The 12,762-nt window shown below is 37.1% G+C and overlaps 1 protein-coding gene across 1 annotated transcript in view; it reads right to left on the bottom strand.

Moving 5' to 3' along the window:
- Nucleotides 1-4,794: 4,794 nt before the first annotated feature.
- LOC148946934 (uncharacterized) overlaps nucleotides 4,795-12,762 on the bottom strand; it is a 135,074-nt gene continuing 127,106 nt past the window's right edge. Inside the window, exon 4 of the mRNA XM_089096463.1 lies at nucleotides 4,795-5,005. Within this exon, the coding sequence (XP_088952589.1) occupies nucleotides 4,848-5,005 (158 nt within the window). The 3' untranslated portion in view covers nucleotides 4,795-4,847. The remainder of the gene's footprint in view (nucleotides 5,006-12,762) is intronic.

The raw sequence follows: 12,762 nt of genomic DNA, 5'->3' as shown, positions 1-12,762 counted from the left end.
GGAAACGGTTGTCGTAAAAGTTAGTTGCCCTCTAATCACTTTCGACTATTAAAATGGGCACTTCAATTTCCAATCTAATAAGCCCTTTTAGTAGTTTCTTCGACAACAAATGGCCATCTCAAAATCTGTATAAGATACATTTCGGGAAATTACGAGGTGTGTTGTGTGTGTGTGCGTAGAGGGGTATCCACTCTCCGATTACTCTGAATCTTAAAGAGGACACTAGAACTTTTGATTACCAATCCAATGAGCCCCCCCCCTAAGTTTATACGATCACCTTTCTATACAAACCTTAAATGCCCTCAGGGCATAACTTACAACCCTTACCGTGAGGGCTGTGGGGGAGGGGGGGGATGTCATCCTCAAAGACATAATTTCCGTGTCTTTGAACTAGGTTGAGCAAAATGGCTATCTCAAAATTTTGATTGAATGTGTTTGGGAAACAGGTTGGCGTGGGAGGGGTGTTAGTTGCCCTCCAAGCACTTTCAACTATTAAAAAGGGCACTATCCCTTTCAATTCCCAATCGAATGAGCATCTTTTCGAAATTTCTACGACAAAATGGCCATATAAAAATTTATACCAGATACATTTTGGGAAAATACGAGGTGTGGGAGGGGGAGGGATCCGACCCTCCAATCACTCTGAATGTTAAAAAGGGCATTAGAACTTCTGATTAACGACCCAATGAGTCCCTTCTGAAGTTAATATCTACACCCTGTCTATATATATCTTATATACCCCAATAGTATAACTTACATCCCATGCCTGAGGGTTGTGGGGGAGGGGGGGGGGTTTCATCCTCAAAGAATTAATTTCTGTCCTTTTCATTTACGTTGAACAAAATGGCTATCTCAAAATTTTGATTAAATATGGTTAGGAAAGTGGGAGGGGGGTTAGTTTTTCTCCAATGACTTTCGACTATTAAAATGGGCACTAGCCCTTTCAATTTTCCAATCGAATAAGCCTTTTTCGAAGTGTCTATGACAACAAATGGTCATTTAAAAATCCTTTCAGATTCATTTCGGGAAAATACGAGGTTGGTGTGTGTGTGTGGGGGGGGGGGGGGTTACCGACCTTCAATCCCTTTTAATCTTATATAGGGTACTTGAGCTTCTGATGACCAATCCAATGAGCCCCTTAAGAGGTATATACGACTAGCCTTTCTTTACAAACATTATATGCCCCCAGGGCATAACGTACAACCCTTGCTCTAGGGGCTGGGGGGGGGGGGGTAGTCATCCGCAAAGACATAATTTCTGGACCTTTTAACTAGGCTGAACAAAATGGCTTGTTGTCCTCCAATGACTTTCGACTATTAAAATGGGCACTAACCCTTTCAATTTCCAATCGAATGATTCTTTTTCGAAGTTTCTACGACAACAAATAGCCATTTAATTTTTTTTATCAGATTTATTTCGGGAAAATACGAGGTGGGTATGTGTGTGTGGGGGGGGGGGCTAAGGACCTTCAATCACTTTTAGTCTTAAATAGGGTACTATAAATTCTCATGACCAATCCAATGAGCCCCCTCCGAGGTTTCTAAGACCAGCCTTTCTTTACAAACAATATATGCCCCCAGGGCATAACTTATTACCCTTGCTCTTACCGCTGTGGGGGGTTGTCATCCTCCATGATTTCTGGACCTTATAACTACGCTTAACAAAATGGTTATCTCAAAATTATGATTGGATGTGTTTGGGAAAAATGGTTGCCGTAAGAGGGGGTTTAGTTGTCTTGTAAATACTTTCGACTATTAAAAGGGGCACTAGCCCTTTCCATTTCCAATCTAATAAGCCGTTTTAAATTTTTCTACGACAACAAATGGCCATCTCAAAATTTTTATGAGATACATTTTGAGAAAGTATGAGCTGTTTGTGGGGGATATTCACACTTCGATTACTCTGAACCTTAAAGTGGGCACTAGAACTTTTGATTACCAATCCAATGAGCCCCCTCCGAAGTTTATGCGACCCCCCTCTCTATATAAGCCTTTAATAGCCCCAGGGTATAGCTTAAAACCCTTAACCTCAGGGCTTGGGGGGAGGGGGTTTTTCTTCCTCAAAGACATAATTTCCGTATCTTTCAACAATGTTGAACAAAATAGGTATCTAAAAATTTTGATTGAATGTGTTTCGGGAGATGGTGGGCATGGGAGGGGGCTAGTTACCCTCCAACCACTTTCAACTATTCAAAAGGGCACTAGCTCTTTCAATTTCCAATTAAATGAGCTCTTTTCAAAGTTTCTACGATGACTGCTTCGATACGAAGTGTCCAGGTCTAAAAAAAAATAAAAAAAATACATTGTGCCCAAATGGCTCTGTACTTAGGCAGCACTATTGTGCTGGCTATGATTGTTAGAATGTTTTAAGAAACTTTGGTTTCTGTCCTGAGAAATAAGGTACCGTCTCAATTGGTAATATCCCAATTGGCATCTTATGGCTAAAAAATATAGCTCGAGCAATATGTTTTCAGAAACTTAGGTTTCAGTCTTGAGAAGTAAGGTACCTTTATATCTCAATTGCAATCTTATTGCCAAAAAGTATGTCTAGAGTAACATATGCGTTTGAAATGTACTTAAAATATATCTGATTTTATTATTATTGTTAGAAAGTTATAAGGAAAATAGGTTTTAATCTTAAGAAATTCATGTCTCAAGTGGCATCTTATGGCTAAGAAGTATATTTTAAGTAGTTTGTAAAATATGAAAATTTTAGACACATACGCTCAAAATATATCTGATTTTATTACTGTTGGTAGATAATTTTAAGCAACTTCGGTTTCAGTCTTGAGAAATAAGACACCTTCATGTCTTAAGTGGCATCTTATGGCTAAAAAGATATATCTAGAGTAACTTGCGGAACACGAGCATTTCAGATGCATACGCTTAAAGTATATCTGATTTTGTGACTAATTTTAGATTGTTTTAAGAAAATTAGGTTTTAGTCCTGAGAAATAATATATCTTCTCAATTGGTAATATCTGAGTTGGCATCTTATGGCTAAAAATATATATCTCGATTAATATATGGATCATGGGCGTTTCAAATGTAAGCGCCTAAAATATTTCTAACTTTATTACTGTTATTAAATTGTTTTAGGAAGCTTAAGTTTCAGTCTTGAAAAATAAGGTAGCCTCATACGTCAATTGACATCTTATGGCCAAAAAGCACATCTTGATGAATCCTTGGATCATGGGCAATTCAATTGCATGTATTTAAAATATATCTGATTTTATTACTATTGTTAGATTGTTTTAAGAAACTTAAATTTTGATCTTTGAGAAATAAGATACTAACATATGTTCTTTATTGTTACCAAAGTTTTTTATTGGTTTATAAAATGAATATTTCTACAGTTTTTTTCACGTTTTACACTTAAAAATTAAAATATGCGTTAGTAATTTATTAGTTACTTGTTCAATTGTTAAATTATATTATCATAGGAACTTACTTCAGCTAATCTTAAGTTTAATATGGTTCCTCACTTTCCTTTGAAAAACTTCTTTTTTATGCAAAGGTTTTTGCAATTAATCTCTGTTGCTTTTTATCACCGAATTTTTTTAATGGCTTCTAAAATAAATATTTTTGACAGTTCTCCACGTCTTAGACTTAAGAATTAAAATATACAATTATAATTTATCTGTTACTTTTTATTAAGTTGCTTATGCTGATAATGAGTAAGGGTGTAGAGGTGTTTTGGAATGTTACCATATTTATCCATTTCCTATCTTAAAAATATCAACTTGAACAAATTTTCAGATCTTGACCAAACGGAGGGGGTATAAATAACTTCTATCCTAGTTATGTATTTTGGGAATATGATTCCCCAACTCTCTAGGTGATTGAAAGTCGATGGGATCCCTAGGCTCTTGTTATCAATACATATAACAAAAAAGCTTGTCGGACATCAGCTGAACATAACGGTAAGTAAGAGAGTGTCCTACCTGCTTTTTTAGGCCCATAGGCCTAACAGGTCTTACTTCAGTAAGGAGGGATGTGTCGTTAAACTTTTTTCATCAGAACATATAGCAAAAGGGGTTGTTACATCTGCGTTAACTTTTTCAGAGAGAAGAGTAAGTGTCGCAGTTGGGGCATTTTGATCTTTTTTATCTAGTGGAAAGGGGGACTTTTTCTTTCGTATTGCAAGTATATCTTACAGAAAAAAGCTTGGTCACAGCTAAACTTAGTAGTAAGCAAGAACTAGGGTTTTCAGTTATACATTATGTAAGTTAAGACCCAATGCGGCCATGGTGAAGGACGTAAGGAGAGGGGCCACTAAATCCTTGTCATGAAGAGACCTATTATACGGAATTTCAACCAGCTGGTCAAGTGCATTAGATTTCCTTCTAAAATTTTTAGCTAGTCACGCTATAGGTGATGGCATAGTTAGCTATCATTGTTTTGCTTGAAACATTAAAAAATCAGTGTTAACCATTATCTAATGTTTTTCATGTACTCGTTTGATTAATAGTAACTGACGACAAGCTCCATTGGTTGTAACGAATACTCAAGTTTTGAGTTGTAGTTCTTTTTCTATTCACGAGAGACAATAAAGAAAGAAAATTATCACGTAAGACAAATTTTTTTGGAAAACAAAAAATCAAAAAATAATTCTTTCCCACAAAATACTGCTAATTTTTCAAACAGTCTAAGCCATATTAGCTGGAGCTCCTAGGCTTCCTTATTACCTTTTTTGAATTTATCCTTTCATAAACCAAAAAGAAACTATTTTCTTTGACAAGATGACATTATCAGTTCTTCGTGTTTACCTATATCTAAAAATAATATACAAACAAATGCTCTAAGTAGTTTATTTTTCTGAAAGTCAAACAAACAAAGTTCATTATTTTAACAAAGGCCATTAAAATAGTCACTGGGTAAATCTGATATCAGCTGTCGATTGTGCTCGCAAAATGCGTTTTTGAGACGATTTTTTCTATCGTTAGAGGAGGCAACATACCAAGCAATTGAACAGTCGCAAATTATCTGATTGCCATAAGGTTCCCCTGTAAATAAAAAAAGGATAATGAAATTGTTAATGGCCTTTTGTATCTCAACTGATTACCTATTTTTTCTATAAGATAACGTGTATCACGTATATATCTTATATACCCTTATATAAGATAAGGAATATTTTCTATAAGATAAGGGATATAAAATATAATTATTTCGTATAAGATAATTGGTATACCTCACTTACTTTATAAGTGAGATATATACAACATGTAAGATATATGCAACATGTAACTGAGGTGTCTCGGAAGATTCGACGAGTTGAAACTCAACGGAAAAGGGCACTCTAGCTTCTGGAAGATGCAAGTGGGTAGTGTAATCCCTCGGTTATCTGTGATGGTTTCTGTTTGCTACGAGTTCGACTTGATTATTCATGTATTTTTTTTTCAGTTTGACATATCATTTGATTTTATGTAGGCTCAATTTATGTTTTCGCATCCCACTTTACTTCTGGTTGAAAATCATTTATTTTCGGGAGACCTTAAATTACCTTCTCTTTATTTTTCAGTTGATTTGTGCTATAGGTCAATTACAGGAGCATTTGTAAAGTTTTTTCAGCTTAAAATGTGATATTGAATTGTAACTGAAATATTAGGCAAATTCTAATATTCAGTAAAAATTTTCGATCTGCCCCAGCTTTGTGCCATAAAGAGGAAAGAAAGAGAGAGAGAGAGAGAGAGAGAGAGAGGGGAGAGAGAGAAAGAGATAGAACGAGATAAGGATTTATTGACAAAACATATAAACAAAGAGCTGTTGCTACTTCCCCTAAAAACCAAAGCTTGCCCGTGGGGGAGGCACAGAAAAAAAAATTCTTAAAATAAAAAGAACACTTGACCATCGACACCACACTAAAAAAAAATATAAAACAATATAATATATTATACTTTTCCTACGGGAGCATCATATCAACAAAACCCCCACAATAAATAAGTAATCAAAACTCATATTCAGCTAAATTCACTTCATTAATGGTTTTTCGAAATATATTGGGGCCTCCAATAACCTTAATATCACTGGTTAAACTAGTCCACGAGAATGAACAGTAGACCTAATGGACAATAATTCACCAAAATAACGAGGCTGAATATTCTGCTGCAGTCCAAAATAAACCGCAATACGTAGAATTCACGAAGGCCTGCACCCGGCAAAATTTTCAAAGTTTTGTAAATTTTGTGAAGAGACCTACGTGGAGATATGCTGGCTAAAATCTTTACTGCATGATTTCATAGAAATCTTATTGGTTTTAGGATAGATCTAAAAGTAGAAAGCTAAATACTAGAACAATAAAGTATATACGGGTGTATTAGAGAAAATAAAGATGGCGAAGGACAAATTTAGGAAAACAGTGTTGGAGTTTCCTCATTACACCTAAATTTCTTGCCTGAATTTTACTAGTTAAAGTTACATGTTGTTTAAAAGAAAAAGTTTCATCTATTACAATCCCATGGTATTTCACAGACGCAACGCCATTAGACATTTCTAATTCCTTGATCCATGGGTAAAATTCCGGTGATCCATGGGTAAAATTCACAAGAAAATAATTAAATTAGACTTGGCCATGTTAATCAAAAGTTTATTTCCCTGAGCCGTGCTACAATTATTATTATTATTTATTTATTACCCGTCAAAAACAGTACAAAAGACGGAGTATCACTAAAAAAGAAAAACACAAACAAAACAACAAAAAGACACATCGAACTAATTACAAAGACGAGAACCAAAAACTTAATTATACACTGCACTGCAGGTACGTAACATATTTTACTTTTTAAACACCCAAGTACTGAACAAACATAAGCAATATAAGCATCGTTGCGTCAAACCACAATTAGGTAAAAAATTCAACCGAATAATCAGTGAATTAAAAATATACAGTAGATAATCATATCAACTAGTATAAATGTAACAAGAGACGGTAAAACAATTAAACGACACTTTCACCGCTGGTCTTGAACTCAGATCACTCTCAACAAATGATTCATTTACTCCGATATGCATAAATATCGGAAACGAGGAAATTATTCAATCACGGATTTTTTTTTTTTACTTCATTACTTAAAACAATATGCTTAAAAGAATGGATAATTAATAAAAAGTTAAATTATTAGTAATATACGCAATATATTATCAGAGAAAAATTGACACCAAGATTGAGAGCAACCGGTGTCACATAAATTGGACTCTTACAAAAAGAGACTAAACCATTATTCAATTTAAAATTGCAACAATTACAATGTGAACGCAGTTACAGCTAACTTAATTAAATAAGCAAACGGCGATAAGATTATAGACTCGCACTTCATAAATTTGAGACAAGCAAGGCTTTCCCCATTTTTAATTAATTCTTTATTTATTTGTAACACGTCTACAACAAAAGGAAAGTACAGACGGAGCATAAACGAAAAAATAAAGAAAGGACTAGGCACTAGGGACTTCACTACCGTAGCAAATGGTGCCAAGGGTGGGAAGAAACTTTCTCGTTGTGCCGTTTAATTTGTTCAATTATAGCTGCTGTCGGGTCCGCAATTTTAAAATTTTTAACAAGCTGCGAATTTCTTGTCCACGGTGGGAGCCCCATCAAGAACTTTGCATACTTAAAAAACGCGGATCTGAGCTTCTTTTCTCTGGATCGGGAAAAATTCTCCAAAATGGGCTTAGATACAGGAAATGGGGAAGGGATACTGCGTTGTAAAGTCGAGCCAGAATTATACGGTTGAAACGGATTTTAGATGAAACTACTCTGCTCTACTGTAAGCAAAAGCTAGGCGTTTACGGAGATGATCAATAAGAAGGGAGCGGGTAGTTTTGAGATCCTTTCCAATTGGTAAACCAAGGTTAATAATTTTCGGGACAGGGGCTACAGATAATTCTCCCAACTTCACCGACGAGACCTCTTCTTGGCGCCAGTTGAACAGAAGAATCACCAACTACTGTGGGTTAAATTCAAGGCCAATGCGACTGTAATTTTATTGTAGTGCGGAGAAGGTGGTCTCTGTACCTGTGACTGTGCGGCTGGGGTTCAGAATGTCATCGGCGTAGGCTATCATTGTAACATCTAAGCCACGAGCTATGCATGTTGTCTCGATGGTAGACTGTGGCTCAATGATACAGTTCTTAAAGGCACAAGGAGATGTGACGGATCCTTGTCGAGCACCCTTTTTTACTGGGACTACAGGATTCCCTCTGTAGAACAGCATCACGTCTGGTATATTCAGTGAGGACTCGACCTTGGTCAGGAAGTAGGAATTCAGCCCGTTGGTGGTCGTACATGCTTTTAATGGGTAATAGTATGTCCTTCTTTACACTTCTCTTTCCCATATCCAGAATGAGTTGGTCATGGAGAAGTGAGTCGTAGGCACGGCGGGCGTCATGAAAACTTATAACAATAGACTCCTTCGATTCCTCAGCGTCAATTGAGACTGAAACCAAAGCAAAAATGGCGTGGCCGCAACCAAGACCCTTCTTGAGCCCAAACTGGGAAGGGGGAGTCCAGCATTTTTCCTGGATTTCATCAATAACCAAAAGTTCGAAGACTTTGCATAGCGTTGGTGGCACTGTGATCGGTCCGAATGAAGCACATTCCGAAGTACCTTTTGCTTTCTTCGGGACTGGCCTAAGCGACCCAGTATTGAATGCTGATGATACAAGTCCAGTGGTGAAGATTATCTGAAACAGGAGAGTTAGGTGTCCCATGAAAGTCGGGCTGCAATGGCTAAGGTGAAGAGCGGATACATGGCCAATGCCAGCCGACTTCTTCTTTTTCAACCGTCCGATCGCGGACGCCACCTGTGATTGGGCAACTAGGAAATCTGTATCTGGAATTGATGAGAGGAGGGATAAAAGCTTTACTTGAACAGAAATGTTAAGATCCTGTTTTGGGGCTGAAATCTCATCAAGGTAATAGTTTATCCATGATAAAGATGGGATATCTGACTCGGGACCCGCTGACTCCTTCTTATCAAACATTTTCCATGGCATATTAAGATTTTTAATTACTTTTTCAAAAAGCTCAAATTTCAACTGCGCGCGGTGACGAGCAAGTTCTTTCCCAAACCTACGCTTAGATGCAACTCTGATCTCTTTAACTACTCCTGAGCGTGGTCTACCGCATTTTTTTTTTTTATATCCCGCGCCAGAAGGTAGCTCGGTCACATTTTAATTGAAACAAAGGGTTAGAAGACCATCCCTTTTCTTGAGTCCCTTGTTTGACACGAGACTTGGTCACTCCCTGAGATTTGGCAAACAGAAGAGCATGGGTCAGTTTGGCGTAATAAAGATTAAGACGTAGCCGCGCATCTCGTCATCATCACGACGAGAGAATTTCATAAGTAGGTCAAACGGTGCGTGAATTTTTGACAGAACAAGATCACAAGAGTCTTAAAACTTTTCCTTATAAATTTTACGCCAAACCGGAACCTCATGCCACCTCTGAGTGAATGTCGACGAATTATTTGCAGCGGAAAACGAGGTAGGCCAACTGATAATACACTGAACTGGGAAATGATCCGAAGTGAAACTATTCGGAAGGACAAGAACCTCACGTACTGGCAAAGAACTAAAGCTAACAACATGGTCTAGATTGCACGTAAAATTAGATTGGTGGATATACGAAAAGCCCTGGTTTTTCCAGTGAATAGTAAAGCGGTTCTCAAGTATCCCTATTAGAATGCAACAAGGACTATTTTGGGCACCAATATCAACTTCTAAATTACAGTTAAAGTCACCCACAATTATGGACTCAAGGGACTCGTGCTCGGCTTTCTTAAGGCAACGGTCTATTTTGGCAGCACTTGTAGCAAAAGCACTATCAGATTTGTCGTCACGGTAATCATTTGGAAGCTACACATCCATAACTAGCAGGGTATCTAGTCTAGTTGCAAGAAAATTGTCACTGTTATCGTATATTTTGCACACGAGACGATTTCTAACCAACGTGGCAATACCACCAGACGGACGGCTCCACGGAGATGAACGTCTTGCAGGCACGGAGAACACAGAGTACGACGGCCAGAGATTTAGTAGGTTTAGGCTAGCTTCTGTGATGAAATTAAATAAAAAAAACAAGTTTTTTTAACTGAAAAGAAGGAGCGACATTAAAACTTAAAACGAACAGAAATTATTCTGTATATGAAAGGGGCTGTCCCCTCCTCAACGCCTTGCTCTTTACGCTAAAGTTTTTTATTGTTTAAAAAAAATAGAGTTGTAAGAAAGTCAAACTTTAGCGTAAAGAGCGAGGCGTTGAGGAGGGGAAAGCCCCTTTCATATACGGAATAATTTCTGTTCGTTTTAAGTTTTAACGTCGCTCCTTACTGTCAGTTAAAAAAAACATGTTTTTTTTATTTAATTTTTGAACGTTTTTGAATAAATGCAGGTTTTGATCTTGGCTCACAGTACATGAATAATTAAAACAAAATTTGCATATTAATTTAATTTTATTTGGTTAAATGGCTTTCTCGAAACTTGTTTCATTGTATTTACGAACGTTTTTATTAGTAATAAATATACGTAACTTACGAGTTAAATTACGTAACGAACTTCTATATTCATATATTTTTAATACGTATATTAAGGGGTTTGCCCCCTAGTCAATACCTTGCTCTTTATGCGAAAATTCTAATTTTGTTCCAATTCTTTAAAAATGACCGCTTAATCACAAAGGCCGTTAATTAGAATAAATAACTCTTATGAAAGTACTAAAAAATCTCTGGCTTAAAGAGTGATGTATTGACTAGGGGGTCAACCCAATCATATATGTAATATTTTCTGTTTGTTTAAAGTTTTGATGTTGCTATCACATATCACATTATCACATTATAGGCATATCACATTATATTTATTCACAAACTGGTCAACCACAAGAGACCGCTCTGAAAAATTCCGTTTATATTCCAAGAGTCAGACGTGCCACATCTGGAGCAGAGAGAGCTATTGGTTCACTCGGCAGCTAGTTGACCTTGGTTGCTGCACGAGCAGCAACGACGGGGTAAAAAACGGAATTCTTCAGTGGGCAGTTTTTCGTAATAAATCTTCACATAGTCCTTAAGAAATTTATCCAAATCCGATCGACAGCTGAAAAATACCTTGAACGTACGGGAACTGCCATGCTATCCAAACTTCGTAGCTCTGGGGATCAGTGCAGTTAGCTCATTCACTGATACGTCAGAGGGGACTCGTTTCACTACACAAATATACATAGGGCTCTTTATGGCAGCAGAAACCTGCGGCTGGTTGGTCTTGATTGACTCAACAATGGTGTCAGCTGTGTCTTTTGAACGAAGCACTAATTTCTATTCCGATTTGACTTTCCTTAATTCAGATATGTCACTAGTGTCCGAACACACCGAATCTACGAATCTCATCCTAGCACTCGGGGTATCAAGCGACTCGGGCTGATTTTTTCAGGAGAATCGCATAGGATGGCGTATCAGGCTGATTTGAAGGCTTATTAAGGAGGCCTGAAGGAGGAACATGCGGGAGGTGTTCTTGCAAACCTCGAGTGAAGGGTTTTGGCTCATAATTATTACAATTATACCGTTTTATGCTTTCAAGATTTTCCACTGAAGAAGTGGCACCAAAAGTGTTGTTTTCAGTGCTATGTCTCACTTACGAATTGTACAATTGATAAAAGCATATAGATATAAGCAAAAGTTTTCAAATGAGCCATTAAACATAACTCTAAGAAGTTCTGGTAGCCACAACCCCCAGCCTTTCCACTTGAGACATGGCACAAAAAGTGCCATTTTTAGTACCATTTGAAACTTGTAGATGGTGGAATCTATAGGAAGAACGTAAATATGAGCAATATTTTTATATGAGCTATCAAAAATGTATCTACGATGTCCTGGTGGTCTACAAGCCCCACGCCTTGAGAAATGGCATAATGTGCCCTTTTTTGTGCTATATGGCACTTGCAGATGGTGGAATTTATATAACACGTACATATGAGAAATAGCTTTTGAATGAAGCTCTTAAGAATCTCTCTATGATGTTCTAGTAACCCACTAGGCCTAGAAAAAAAGAAGAAAAATAGACCGTTATAAAGTTTTTGAACTTTTAGTCACTATGGGCTGTGATTCGCTCTTTACTAGGTTACAGCTAATGCTTCAACCCTGCGGAAAAAACATTCATTGTAAATTCACCCAAGAAACTAGTTCATGTTGAAATCTGTGAAATCTAATACATGGTAGAATGTGTAAAAACCTAGTAAATATAAGCAATAGCTTATTATTGAGCCATTGAACATCTATCTACGATGGCGCGGTAGCCTGCTAATGTTTCAGTAGCTTAATGATGAGCAGACGATTTATGAAACTTACTAAGGGGATTGGGAGGGGAGGGTGTGGGAAGGGTTCTTGTAAACCTCTAGTTAAAGGTTCTGGAACATAACTATCACAATAGTACCTGTTTTGTACTTCATAGCTCTTCCCCTTATGAAGTGGCACCAAAAGTGTTGTTTTCAGTGCTATATCGCACTTACTAATGGTAGAATTGCTTACATCGGTAAGCAATAGCTTTCAAATGAGCCATTAAACATAACTCTTATAAGTTCTGCTGGCCCAATAGCCTTAGCTTTTCCACTTGAGACATGGCACAAAAAGTGCCGTTTTTGTTCCATTTGGAAATTTCAGATGGTGAAATTTATAAAAAGAACGTAGATATGAGCAATATCTTTTATACGAGCTATAAAAAATATGTCCACGATGTTCTGGTGGCCTGCTAGCACCACCGCTTGAGAAACGGCAGAAAGTGC

Source organism: Artemia sp. Qi Xiang Cuo, chromosome 11 (genome assembly GCF_049724085.1).
Source record: "Artemia sp. Qi Xiang Cuo chromosome 11, ASM4972408v1, whole genome shotgun sequence".
Classification (NCBI taxonomy): Eukaryota; Metazoa; Arthropoda; class Branchiopoda; order Anostraca; family Artemiidae; genus Artemia; species Artemia sp. Qi Xiang Cuo.
This window is presented reverse-complemented; position numbering and strand designations above follow the sequence as displayed.